We start from the raw sequence: 14,321 nt of genomic DNA, 5'->3' as shown, positions 1-14,321 counted from the left end.
AAACACATGTCGGCTCTGACGATGGAATAGGATTTTAATGTCTTCGAAAAAGAGTTCTCCAAATTGTCCCCCGAGCACAAGTTAATGAAACAAAACAATTCAATTAAAGACAGCGTTTCATTTACGGTTCCGCCTTTCCTCTCCAGAGACCGTCCTCCACGGCTGTCTGTCACCCGATACGCCTTCTGCTCCGAACTTTCCCCAAAACAAGTGGCCGCGCCTCTTCGGCGTCTTTAATTCGACGGGGCACCCTGCTCCTGGATGGGGGAAGGGGGGGGGGGGGGGGGGTCATGACTCTGGATTGTTGGGGGTAACAGCCGGATGCTAAAATGATAGTTTTGATGGTTCTCCTTGATCCCTCACAGTTGTCCGGGAGGAGGGGGGCAGGTGGACCGGTCCTCGTTTACTCGTTCATTATCACAAATCTGTGTGTGTTAGCGAAAAGGGGACAGTTGGTTGGTGTGTGTTCAGGCAGCAGACATGTTGGAAGCACTTTCCAGCCCAGGTGGGAGAGCTTTTCATGTGTGAATGGAATTACTTTTTCCAGTGTTTAAGGCTGAAATCCACAACCTATTTTTTTGTTTTACCAATCATATTTTTGCCATCTTCTCGGCGAAGCGTTGTCAGATGTCGGAAGAGTGTCGGACTCAGTGTCCGACAGAATGCGCTGCTATCGCTGTGAAATGTGACTTGTTGCCTTTTCTTCATGACAACAACAATTATAACAATTATTTAGTTGTAGTCCTCTCCTCATGTCATGTTATTCAATTTGTCTTCAGTCTTATTTAGATACAACACGCTGAGCTACCTTTCTTGTGCTTTATAATTATACTTCAAATATAAAAAAATAGTCAATTTAAACCAGAGCTGACGCACACAACGTACATCTGAGTCAGCACTTTCTACTTTGGTGCATAATACAAAATGGTTTTCATTTTCTAAAAATGGGAAAGCATCTCCAGCACTATCAATATCTTCTCTACGTCCCCTGAGGTAGTGAAGGTTGTGTCTCTATGAGCTACTGATGAATTATAATGAGGAAAATACAGCCCTGATGCACAGTTTGGATCGTTGTCTTCTGCTTATTGCAAACACACATGCATTATTATTATTGTTTTGATGTAAAAATAATAAGAATGATTCAGGAAAAAAATGAATTAAAATATAAATCTGGGGAGAAAGAATGATCCTGTTATGCCAACTTATGAAGACAAACACTGCACCCGCTCCCTTTTCATGTACCTCAAACTCATTTGTGTACAGTCCCTTACCAGTGGAGGACCTCTCAAGGTCATTTGAGGACGTTTTCAGTAGAAAACAAGATAATAAAACAACATGGATGACCCGTTTCCTCTTTGTCATTTCTTAGCGGGAATTAAAATTGGCAAAAAAAAAGTTGTGGATTTCAGCTTCAACAGCATCTGACTCTTGGTTGGGCACGATGGGGAGGGACGGGACATGAAACAGGACTGAGCATCATAAACTCAACTCGATCATAAACTATAAACTATGATCATGACTTGGAGAGAAGCTTCATCGCCGAACCCGGAATGCTTTGAATGTCATACATTGCCCATCACTTGTGTGTCCAGCGTCTGTAAGCTTTGTATCCGTTCCTTTTTGGTCGTCTATCCGAACCGGTACTTGGGCCAGTACTTGACCTGCGTACGCCTCGGCCCCGGTCCCGTGTGGACGACCTTCGCCGGTGGAGGTTTTGGTGGCGGCGGGCTTCTCCTCCTCTCTTTGCTCCGGTCCGTGATGGTGAAGCCTCGCTCGCTGGTGTCGTGCATGCTGACCCGGGGCAGGAAGTGTGTGGACACGTGCTGGGGTTTGACCCGCGGGCTGGACCCCATTTTGGCCTTCCCTCGCTTGTTGAGGGCCACAAACCAGTCGCGTTGGGTCCTGTGGTTCCTGTGGATCACTGAGGCGTACGTGTTGTAGCTGTTCTCTTGGAAGCGTTCCCTGAACTTGCAGTCGTCCGAGAATCGTTCCTGCAGAAAAGCAGACATGCAGGTGTTTAATGGACTTAAGTCACTCTAACACAAGATGAAATAGAATTGTTCATTGTTAAGGGAAATGGTTGTGCCGGAGTTGCATTAAAGATTACAACAGAGGAATTGCAACACAACAATAAAATCAAAATATCAACCTATTTGAAGAATAGAATAATAAATATTAAATGTAAAGGGAATGACACCATTGCAAAGCAGAGCACAATACGAGTGAGGTATAAATAAAGTAAAAGAATTCCACTAAAATAGAAAAATGTAAAATACAACAAGAAAAACCTAAGACCTACAAGACCTGATGGAAACGAAAATATAAAAGTAATATTGAGCCCGATATTGAGAGAGATATTGTCAAGGATGGTTTTATTATTATCCGATTAACAAACCTTGAAACCTGCCAAATCTGTAAATGGTTCCACATGTTCCACTCCTGAGAACACGATAGCGGATCTGTCCACATGCAGAACATGTGTCTGTTCGCATGCCACCATGAAACCTGACCCGGGGTCTCTCCCGTTAGCTGCTGCTGAGGTAATTATCTTTAAATTGGGGGAAAAGAAAAGGTAATGGCTCCTATTTCTTCAGAAGAAAGCTCCCACCATCCAGCTTTGCCAGATTTGTCCCACTGGTTACGTTTAATTTGCACATAATGCGACTGGGAGAACCTTTTTGGGATCTCCTGAATACTCCTGATGTGTTTCCCTCTGAGAGAAAGAAAAGTATGTCATTTGTTAAAAAGTACAATTCATACCGTGTTTGCATGATTAAAAAAACTGAATGGAAATACTGAAAGGGGAAAAGAGAAAAGTTCTTTCATTTCTAATCACACAGAGGATGGTGTTTGTGAGGACTGTAATTACATGAGGATTCAGCGTGGAGGAAACGCTCAGCGCTCTGTTATCTCAACCTGTGGTTGCTCGTCGCTCTTCAACGTAGCTGATTGTGATCTGATCGTCGTAGCTGCTGCAAAACCGACACCGCTCCAATAACACGGGAGCTTTGTCTCTCATCTCTGCAGCCGGGGACTTTCCTTATCTCAGAGATGCTTTGATTGACAGCAGCAGCGCGGCAGAGCTTCCCCTCTAGCACGAGTACAACAGCCATCGATGGCCGCCACTGTTCACCCGCTTCAACCAAGAAGTGTTGTTCGCTACAAAAGCAGTGAAAAAATATTGTCAATTAATTACATAAATCTGATGTATTTAATTGATCAATTTTAATATATATAGAGAAGTTTTGGGGAATGTATCACTGGGGCGTTGCTACAAGAAGGAACATTGGACATTGGCAACATTCTGCAAACCAGTGGCACTTCAAACGTCCAAGTTTTTGCCTTTTCGTCTCGACAAGCGACGCATCATATGTAGCGGCAGTTAGTGAATGCTACGTGGTAGCAAGGTGGTAATGTCCAGTGGGTCAAACAACTCTAACCCAGAAGGCCTCTGTTCATGTCACATGTGAAAGTTAACGTTGACTTTGCGCTCTTTACGTAACGTTACTTAAGAAAGTCCTCTTAGGTCGCTTCTTATTCATTTAAGGTGGTGCGGTATTATCTTAACACACACCTTGATCTTTTATTCTGTCCTTAACTAAGTATTGTTTCCTAAATTCATCCAGTCGCTTATCTGCAGTACTTTCACCCAAGTGATACAAACGTTGGCCGCAAGCTATTTTTTTGTAACTGTTGTTACGATATTATTTCAACACAAACCACAATATTTTTTTTATAGCTTTGTTGTTTATTAAGCCCTAACCGAGCGTGTCACGGCGTTAACCACGCTGCATCGCGTGATACGAGGCTGGTATGACACGTATTCTCAAAATATCCTTTGGGGTTCATAATTGTCATTAAACATATCCCGTGGTGTGCAGAATTGTTTAATGCCGACATTATTTTTTATGCCAACTGAGTTTCTATTCAAGCAACAATGCTCGCTATATTTTAGCAATACAGACTGCAGATACCCTGCATCAGAGATAATAACCTCATGGATCCAAATATAATCCACATATACTGGTCTGAACTGTAGTTGGACTGAAATGATTTGGGTCAGAAGTTGAACAAAACCCACAAAACTGAAACAAACTTAACCAAAATAAGTCCTGAACGCTGTGGCCTACGACAGCGAGCGTAGTGTTGCGCCACGTTACATAAAACGCACGATGTGGATATTCATTGAATGTTCCCGTTTGGTGCCTATAAATATCTTGGGGTGGGAAACTCTGACATGTACCCTGGGATGCCTGCTTTCCCGCCGCAGTACAACTTCCTTGTACTGCCATTCTGAAATAAAAACAAACTGTTCTGCTTTGCTGAAGAGTGCAGCATAGCAGAAAATGATGCCATTACAGCGTTTTGGTAAACATGCCAGTCACAAGAGAGCGTGGCCGCCGCAAAATAACACACACAAGCCTTTAAGTTATTCAAAGTGACCGACTGTTCCTCTTGGCTGTTGTCTTTTTTCCTGATGATTAGAAAGTTGAACAGAACTCCCGAGTCACTGCTACGGGTGGATTGCAGTGATTTAACAGAAAGCTACATTTGAGCATAATACCAGCGCTGGTACCAGTCAGGGAGTCACACACATCTGGATACAAATCCATTGGAGCATGGAGAAATGTACACACATGCGCGCACACACACACACACACACACACACACACACACACACACACACACACACACACACACACGCGCGCTTTGGCCCCTGCTGTGTTTCATAGGATTTAATGGTGCGGCCGGATTCCAGAGATCTTATTGTTAAAATCATAATGCTTGTACAGCTGTTATTAACCTGGCTCTTGCCCTGCTGGATTGGTCACACTCTTTTAAAATGGACCTTTCCCATGATCCTCAGGGGTAAACTGTACATAGGGCTGAGGTGGAAATTTACAGATATCCTCAACCCAAATTAATATATCTTCACTAATGCGTCCTTTCTTCTTTATCGTACTACTGTATATATATATATATATATATATATATATATATATATATATATATATATATATATATATATATATATATATATATATATATACACAGTAGTAGTAGTATATATATAAGAGACTGAGGTTGTAAGTAACTGCTTGAAAACGGTGTAACCTAAGAAATATGTCAGACATAAATATAGTATATAGTAAATATGTTTTAAATATGAAATATCTAAAAGAAATGCCAATGAACGCGTTCTGTTTCTAAACAATCAACGCCAAACACAACAGCGTTTTGGGCTTGGAGGAGGGAAAACACAAAACATTCTTGTATATTCTCTGAGATTAAATACACATGAACAATTTGAGGGTTTTTTTGTCAAGGAAAGCGTGCAAAACTACCACTTTAATCTCGTAAAATGTTCCACCATTTCACAAACAAACACTAAAATACCAACCTGCAGCTGGCACGAGAGGAAGAAGCAAAGGACAAGATTAAACTGACATTAAGAAGGAGTTCTGGGAACCATGAATGTCTGCACCAAATCATGTATTAATGCAATTTAGACCTCGATTAATGAGGATTTATCCTCTGGAGACCATGAATGTCTGCTTTCATGGCAATCCATCAAATGTTTGCTGAGATACGCTGCCACTCAAAACCCCAAATGCTTTTATACTGTACTAAAACATGGGCTCATGATGAACTGGTTGGAAGAATGAAACGTTATTATTTATTAGTATAAATATGTCGCAGCTGCAACAAACATCAAAAGGCATGCGTTAAATCAAGTGGTTGCCTTTCTGTCTTCACTCTGTGTTTGTTCAACAGATGCAGGTGACCCGGTCACCTCTCTAAAGATTATGTTTGCGATGGCCCGCTGAGCGGGTCACGCAGAGCGATGTGCATCTGTCTCCTTGCCAATAAATTGCCACTGTGAAAACATCTGAATATTAGATATGACGGACGATGCTACAAGATAAGATTTCAGCGTGTCACCCGACACCCTCCAGACGTGAGGCCCAGATGCCTGCGGCCCCCACAAGGTTTTACATCCACCGCAAACTATGGCGGCGGCTGAATAGCACACTGCAGCTGTAGACACAGATTGGAGTTTTAGTTGTACAAATATTTCCCCGAGGCAGAGCTGCTCCGGAGGCTCAGGCTGCGACGGTGGAGCCAGAGAGCCCCGTCTCTCAGAGAGCGAGGTGTCTGCAGTAAGTATTAAAGCTGCAGAGAAAAAGAGCCCTGATTAAAACGGAAAACTCTAATTTACTGCACATAAAACATTTTATATAATAGTTTTAAAATGTTTAAAAGCTCGCTATCAGCTTTGAGGATTTTGTGTTGAATGGAACAAACAACATCAATTTTTTTCAAATAGTTTTTTTTAACGTGCAAACTTAATGCCAAGCTTTAAACCAGTCTTCCTCAGCAAATAAGATGGAGAAAAAACTCCTCAAACCAAAAAAGATGATCGTGCAACTCACAATCACAGACCAGAGACGAAAAGGAGACTCTCCACATCCATGCTGACATGCCTTTGAGAGAGGCAGCTCCACCAGTGATGATCTTCTTTATTGCTCATGAGGGTAAAGAGTGAGTTCTGCTAATTGCTCTGTCTTAAGCCCCACCCCCTTTTGCGCTGCACTCCAGTAGCAGTTTAGCTAGATTGGAACGTGACACAAAATGATAAAATGACTACTTCTCTCTTGATGTATTCCCTCAGTAAACATTGTAAACATGAGTTTATGTCTCAATTTCTAGTGTCAAGTCTTCTTCATTACAGCATAATGTTTAGTAAATTATGGTCATAGAGATTCAAACCATAAAGCAGGGGATGATTTAGGGTGGGGTTTACTGTGATTGAAAGGTCGTTGCCGCTACCAGAGACTTATACGGCGTTTCTCCGTCACTCCCACACATTACAAATATGGTAACTTCTGTTCATTTGTTGCACTACAGGATGGTGACGCCGAAATCATCAAACTCAAGGCCTGAGGAAGCAGCACGTATTGGGACCGTGGCTGTATGCACGAGAACTAAAACAACACTCAGGTTTTTAGTTTGGATGCATTTGCTCTGTCGCCCTATATTGACAAATCTCATTATGGGATGTGCTCTGACCCCTTTCATATAAGCCGCAGTGACCAATTGAGATCTGCTGGTGAACGACTGGCAGTTGCATTAGAAAAAACACACTTCGAGTAAAAAGGGAGAGAGACGCCACAACAATCGCTCCCCAACACTGGGGGACTGAGCGGGCATAAGAATCGCTGCCGCTGAGCAGCTCACAGACTCTCCGGCTCTGTTGTTCACCCGGGCTGATTGTTTACTCAACATATTGATCCTCACTCTGCGGCTCACCACTCTGTATATTATCAGCCGTCCCAGACAGGACTTAATCTGCTCTCCCTATTAACACATGCTAACGGAGAGCCGCCTCTATGTTCGCCTGCCAAGGCTCCCACAGACGAGTCGTCAGTGCAACCGGCTTGCCGGCTGGCTTGGCCCCAGCCAGAGCCAAGCTGCTGTGGGCAGATTTGGACTTACTGATGTGTTGATGTAGGGTGGGGTAGGGGCTGGGGGGGTCTTCGAAAAACTGTGACTAAAGTTTACAGCAGTACGCCGTGACATGATTTTTTTTGTTTTTGTTACGCAGAACAGATGCAAAGCTGCGCAGATGCAAAGCTGGGCAAGTTAATAAATAAGAAAAAAATAGCTGCATGAGGCGAACGTTTTGGTGCAGAAATACAGCCGTTTGCAGGAGTCCAAAAGAGCATCATATCAGCTGCTAATAAAATACAGATTTATGTGTGCTCTCCTGCAGGAGGTTCATTAAAGTCAGAAGTAAACAATATGGAACCTCTTGATCTCTGAGAACAGCAAGTACAACAACATGATAGTCTGTCCCTCCCAATCCTTGTCCTGGTTCTCCCTGTCCTGACCCCCTTTCCTCCAGCTGGTACAGCAATGCGCCTACAGCAGCGTGGCGTCGCCTCCTAGAGAGGTGGAGCTTTGCTCCTGGAGGAGGAGGTTGAGTAGGAGAAGGAGTAGGAGGAGGAGGAGGAAGAGAAGCTGCTGCTGCTGCTGCTGCTGCCGGGACCTAAGCTCTCCTCCCTCCGGAGCTCTGACTGCAAGTCCTAAACTGCAGGTGAAGCTGGACCTGTGTCTGTCCACGATGGACTGGTCTCTGCTGGAGGCACCCATGGAGTCTGAGCTGAAGGAGGTTCTCGTGAACCTACATGATGTAATCTGGTTTCACCAGAATCGGACCTGGTGGCTCCAATGAGGAGCTTTAAGAAGAACTCTCTAGAACCAGACCATCTTCTCTCTGATGGTCTGTTTACTGATGGAGGTCCATAGAGGACCAGGACTACACTGAGACTATAGATGACCAGGACGACACTGAGACTATAGAGGACCAGGACTACACTGAAGCTATAGAGGACAAGCACTATACTAAGGTCTATAGAGGACCAAGTACAAATAAGTGTCCCTTCAACACGTCAAGTGTCTCTGCACAGTCAGCAGTACCAATGTGCCAAAGGCGAGTTGAAGAGTTTTGATACTCACGCTGGCGTAGAGCCGCCCTCTTTTATTCATGGCCAGGAACCTGTGACTGTAGACCCCTTTGATGCCGATGACCCCCTGAGACACGGCGAAGAGCTCCAGGACACCTGGGACGACAAACAACAGGCGCCGGTGATTGATTGGCGACAGGGTGTATTTTTTTACTCCTCTTGCCGTTTTCATGCATTAACTTCCATTTAACCAGTTGCCCAAATTAAATTTTCATAATCGTGGTTTTTAATTACCCAGAGCCGATCAGAATAAATAACCTTGTTATGTGTCCAGAATAAACATTTTGTCTTATCGTCTGGACATCATGACAATTTTTTTTCCAAACACTTCGCCTTGTATGTGAAACTGTCCACTGAAACCAGATTATTAACTAGTGTTACTCTGTTGTTGTTGTTGTTGTTGTTGTTGTTGTTGTTGTTGTTGTTGTCGTTATGCATGATATCAATGCACCGGGTCAAAGTAACGACCTCATCACAGACAGGATTATTGACAAATAGACAATAAATCTGTCTGACTGCTGCACTGCACCATAAGGCTCAGAATCAAAGTCTCCGCAGTAAAAGATTATTTGTGTCTTTACTGTCCAAGGGTTTTCCACCATATGCAACGTAATGCAGCGTGACGGTTAAACCGATCTCTGTGTCACAGATCTAAGACGCCCTCCTGCTCCTCTCCTGTTCTGCGGGACTCGGCTCCACATGGCTGTCGTGTTGAAACCTCTCGTAACCTGACAAGTCCTCTGAAGGGGCCATGAAATGGATGCACGTGCACTTTTACAGGAAGCTTTCGGGCGGAGAAGCGACGACAATGACTGAGGAGGGTCGAAGCTTTGAGGTTTTAAAACTGATGTTTATTAACGTCACATATAGGTTTTACAGGAATGTTTCAACACTTTGATCGTAAAGAAAAATACTAATATGAATTATATTCACTTATTTATGGAGCAGTTTTAACCTCATTGTCTATTTAAGTTTAGAGCTAATGTTTTCTTTTGTGAAATATTATTTCATCTTATTCATTACTTGCAGTAAGAAACATCTTACACACACACATATATGTATGTATGCATATATATATATATCTATATATATATATATATATAAATATATATATATAAATATATATATATATATATATATAATATATATATATATATATATATATATATATATATATATATGATTAATTATACATTTGTGAAGTGTTTTTCTAATGAGCGTTATGACTCGTTGCTCTATCAGAAGTTGATCTGTTTGGTTACAAGGAGCCGAAAAATTTTAATGTATTCAAATGACAGTTAGCATACAGACTAACTGGAGCTAAACAAATGTTGGTCACGGAAAGCACCAGTAAATAAACATTGCTGTTGTTGTTGTTGTTATTATTATTATTATTACCCTGAAATATTTTTGCTGTTTAAAGAAAAAGACCTGGAGAAACACATCAAATCCCTCTGGACACCACAACCTCATGTCTCTCACATTTGCTTAAAGATATGCTCACAGAGCACAACACTGTACTTATATAACAACCTGTTACAGCCTTTTGTTTGGGACTTTTTCCCAAATAGATCAATCAAATCATTGAATTTTCATGTAAAAAACAAAATAAAACATTTAGAAGGCGTCAACAATTTCAATGACAGAGACATTAGTCTGATTTGTGAGCTGGCTATTTTCTGCAGCTTCGTGATGACAGTCAGTGCTGATTGTCCAAACGCATCCTGTCTCACTGCTGCACCTGTCGCTTCCACAAATAGTCTACCTGCCGACACAAACGAGGCCCGCGGACCAGATGCCTCACCGGGGTCAGGCGGTCTAAGTTTAGGCGCGCGGATCTCGCGCTCCTCCCGTGTAAAAAAAACAAAAACAAGCCAGTTTAAAAAAATCAGCAACAAAAAAAACACATCTACAATAGCCACGACTGCAAACACAGAGAGAAAGAATCAATTAAGAGCGCACGCATGGTCCGAGTGCGCAATCTCAGCGAAACGCGCACTCGGATCCATCCGCGCGTCAGAGCGCGTGTATAATTTAGCAGTAGCTGCTGTCGACACGCGCCGCTGAGACTTACTCAGCTGGTTGGGCTCATGGCTGCCGTTGACTCTGCCGTCGGGATGAATCTGGAGATGGAAGCCGATGCCCACCCTGCAGTACAGCCGGCACGTCCTGCGTCCCGATCGGATCCCCTTCTCCAGAAGTTGGCGCTCCAGAGAGACGCGCTGTGCTCCGGCGGCGGCGCAAAGCAAGTGAGCGACGGTCAGAAGGTAAAGAGGAACGTTCATTCTTCACACAAAAAAGGGGAGACGCTCGCTAGGCCACTTCTAGCATTTTTTCTTCTTTTTTTTCCTGCTGTCGCTCTTGAGGTCCAGGGGCACCACAACACCGTGTGCACGCGCATACACACTTACGCGTGCAGCGCTCCTCCTGGGCATTGCCCCGGCTGCAGGAGCTGAAGCTGGGTATTTATAACGCCAATGATCTCACTAGTCGATGCATGCCTGTGCTCTAAAGGACGCTCTTTCGTCCGGATTCTGTCGCCGAGATGCCACTCCTGCTCAGCCCCGACCCGCAGCAGCGGGGCGTGAAGGAAACGCCACTGACACCGCACATTTCCCAAGGAGTCGCCCGCGCCAGGACGCACCGAGCGCAGCATATTACGCACAGGGAGACATTGTTTTTATTTCAATAGCTCAAGGATAACTCACACATGTCACACATGTGTAAAAAAACGACTCTTCAGACGGCGGTTCTTTCCATATAAGAAGAGTTGAACCGAAGTAATGAGACGTTAAACGCAAGAGGAAAGAGCGGCGGGGTTTGGACCGCAGACCATCAGATGGAGTTGAACCACTGGCTCGCCGAGAGACTCAGGCAGCTGTATTTATAGGCTTTAGTCCACCTTATCATGGGATACGTCCCGATGCTGTTGTGTGCATGCTGAGCAGCATGCAGTGCAGAGGAGGCACTGTAGTGACCAGACTGTGGCTTGTTGGAAGAAATACAAATGTAAATAAAGCATTTTTTCCCCTTCCTCATTTTACTTTACTTTATTTTATTTCTCCCATAAGAGTGAGTCTTAATTCTGCTTTGTGATGAGTTGTATCCTCGAGAACTATGGATGTCACTTGTCATGCAGTGTGTGTGTTTGTGTGTGTCCCATCAACAGTGACCCGTAAAAGTGTCTTCCAGTAAAACACTGACAAGAGTTTCCCCTTTAACGCAACAATTGATTTCTCCACCGATAAACATTACTATTGTTTTATGTGGAGCACCAGCTCTGGCTCTGGTCACGAAGCCTTACAAAGTCTAAAGTCACCTGGCTTGTTCATTCATTTACAGACATTACGTATATTAAAATTAAACAACTTTTCTGGTTCAGAGTGAAAAAGTAAAGGCATTATAGCAGGTCACAGGTTTGAGCATTGATGTGTGCTTTTGAGCAAAGTGATCTGAATTGGGCAAAAACACAAGTCATCCAGTCAGTGTTGTTGTTACATAAACACTATATGAAACCAAACACTGCAAAGAAGCAATGGGTCTCTCGCTCCTCACGATGTCTTATTTCCACCCTGCATTTAAATGTATGTCTGCTCGGAACTCTTCAAACACGATCTAACATGTGGATAAAACATGTGGATCCATCATGTGGATCCACATGTTGGATTCACATGTTGGATCCAACATGTGGATAAAACATGTGGATCCATCATGTGGATCCAACATGTGGATCCATCATGTGGATCCAACATGTGGATCCATCATGTGGATCCAACATGTGGATCCAACAAGTGGATCCATCATGTAGATCCATCACGTGGATCCACATGTTGGATTCACATGTTGGATCCATCATGTGGATCCAACATGTGGATCCACATGTTGGATTCACATGTTGGATCCATCATGTGGATCCAACATGTGGATCCATCATGTGGATCCAACATGTGGATCCATCATGTGGATCCAACATGTTGATCCAACAAGTGGATCCAACATGTGGATCCATCATGTGGATCCATCATGTGGATCCATCATGTGGATCCAACATGTGGATCCATCATGTGGATCCATCATGTGGATCCAACATGTGGATCCAACATGTGGATCCATCATGTGGATCCAACATGTGGACCCAACATGTGGATCCATCATGTGGATCCAACATGTTGATCCAACATGTGAATCCAACATGTGAATCCATCATGTGGATCCAACACATGTCTCCACCACGCTTTCTTTCAAGCATTAGGAATCCTGAACTTTTTGAGAAAACACGTCCTGACTTTTGCGCCCCGTCTAAGTACAGTAGAGTCACACTGGAAAGAATCTCATCATAGCCATTCTGTGTCAACGCAGACACCAGAAGAAGACAAAATGGCATTGTATGTTTCTGCAAACAGGAGGAGTTGAATGTCAACATTTCCAAACCAAAAATGACGAAGTCGAATAGACATATTGTTTCTTGACAGCCTCGTATCACACTTACAAGAAATGTACAATGACATGTGGTGAATGTTGTGAAACGATTAGTTTAGTTCAGGCAACAACCGTACTTGGTTAAGATTAGAAGATAATTCGGTAACAACAACCACAGGAAGCATATTGTAACTATCAAAGTAATCAATTACTTTTGGTGACACACGGGACGGGACCAGCGGTCTCCTGGGTGAACGACCTGTATTTGTTACCTCTCTGAAACGTCAGGGAGAGCAACAGGATGGACTCGTTAGATGTCATGTCGCGCTTGTCATAATCGTTGTTGCACCGTAACTTTAAAGAACAGTTGTTCGATAGCGTCTCTTGTTCCAACCAAAGAAACGTCGCCATTCAACATATCCGTGGTTTGTAGAAACATTAAAAGTCCACATTTTTCCCTAGAGAGGGCTGTATGCGTATTGTTAACAGAAAGTCCTTAAAAATAGTACTTCGATATACATTTTGTTTACTTCTCTGTCAGACAAAGTGCAATCTTTCATTTCTCTGGTTAAAAATAACTTTTCTTTTCTACTGTGAGCTGATAAGTGATTCAGATTTAAAAACAATATGACACAAAATAAAACACAACATAACCATACCTGCAAGCCTGTTTTAATTCTCAGTGACTCAGTAATTCTCAGTAATTCTCAGTGACAAAGAGGCTAAAATACAGATGACTTTAGAAGTGAACCTCTCTGATGCTGTATATATACTTGGTCACTGCAACACATGCTCAGTGTTAAGCTTTATTCATTTTCTATCATCATCGCATGCATTGGCTGTAATCCCGTCCCCTCATTGTTTTCGGGGCCCAGCTATGTTTGAATTTGATTACCGTCGCGCCCGGCGGTGGATTACGGTCTCGGCATCGGGGGTTCTAATTGTCTCTGGCACACAGAGCCGGAAGCCGGGGGGGCCGGGCCCCGCGTTACCTTCTATGTAAACAGCGGGGCAGTGTTTAGTCCCACTGTTCTTAATGGCCAGTCATTCCTGCGAGGCCACTCCAGTAACAGTGAGGTAATCCTCCTGAGTCGTGTAAACACGGATGATCCTGATTGATTCCCCCGCCCCATTGATCCCGGCTTTTAGCAGCTTTTTAGTCTAAGCAAACGGCAGACAGCAGGTTCTGTGCGGCTCTGAACCGTCTGAGCCCGGAGACGATGATCAATCTGAGGGGTCGAGGGCGCCGCTTGGAAGCACGTGACCGGCCAAGGCCTCGATCACCAACATGATGACGACGCGCCTCTAATGTCCAGCGGTGCTCAAATACTCTGCAAAGTCATTATTGTAGCATGAAGCCAGTTGTGTTGTATC

The 14,321-nt window shown here is 43.6% G+C and overlaps 1 protein-coding gene across 1 annotated transcript; it reads right to left on the bottom strand.

The window, feature by feature from the left end:
• Nucleotides 1-1,628: 1,628 nt before the first annotated feature.
• Nucleotides 1,629-10,813, bottom strand: fgf5 (fibroblast growth factor 5). The gene is made up of 3 exons (XM_068566751.1): nucleotides 10,603-10,813; nucleotides 8,521-8,624; nucleotides 1,629-1,991 (listed from the first exon to the last, which is right to left on the bottom strand). The coding sequence occupies exons 1-3, from the start codon at nucleotides 10,811-10,813 to the stop codon at nucleotides 1,629-1,631; spliced, it is 678 nt and encodes a 225-aa protein (XP_068422852.1).
• Between the last annotated feature and the right edge of the window lie 3,508 nt (nucleotides 10,814-14,321).

Source organism: Clinocottus analis, unplaced genomic scaffold, assembly GCF_023055335.1.
Source record: "Clinocottus analis isolate CAN_PGR_092001 unplaced genomic scaffold, fCliAna1.0.p SCAF_7, whole genome shotgun sequence".
In the NCBI taxonomy this organism is placed as follows: domain Eukaryota; kingdom Metazoa; phylum Chordata; class Actinopteri; order Perciformes; family Cottidae; genus Clinocottus; species Clinocottus analis.
Note: the sequence above shows the minus strand (reverse complement) of the source record. Positions and strands in the feature narration are given on the sequence as shown.

Bases quoted from the DNA above. Each gene is read 5' to 3' on its own strand.
- fgf5 (XM_068566751.1), bottom strand. From the start codon at position 10,813: ATGAACGTTCCTCTTTACCTTCTGACCGTCGCTCACTTGCTTTGCGCC. The intron at 8,625-10,602 runs GTAAGTCTCAGC...TTGTCGTCCCAG, and splicing joins CCATGAGCCCAACCAGCTGA to GTGTCCTGGAGCTCTTCGCC. The intron at 1,992-8,520 runs GTGAGTATCAAA...GCTTTTCTGCAG, and splicing joins GAGGGCGGCTCTACGCCAGC to GAACGATTCTCGGACGACTG.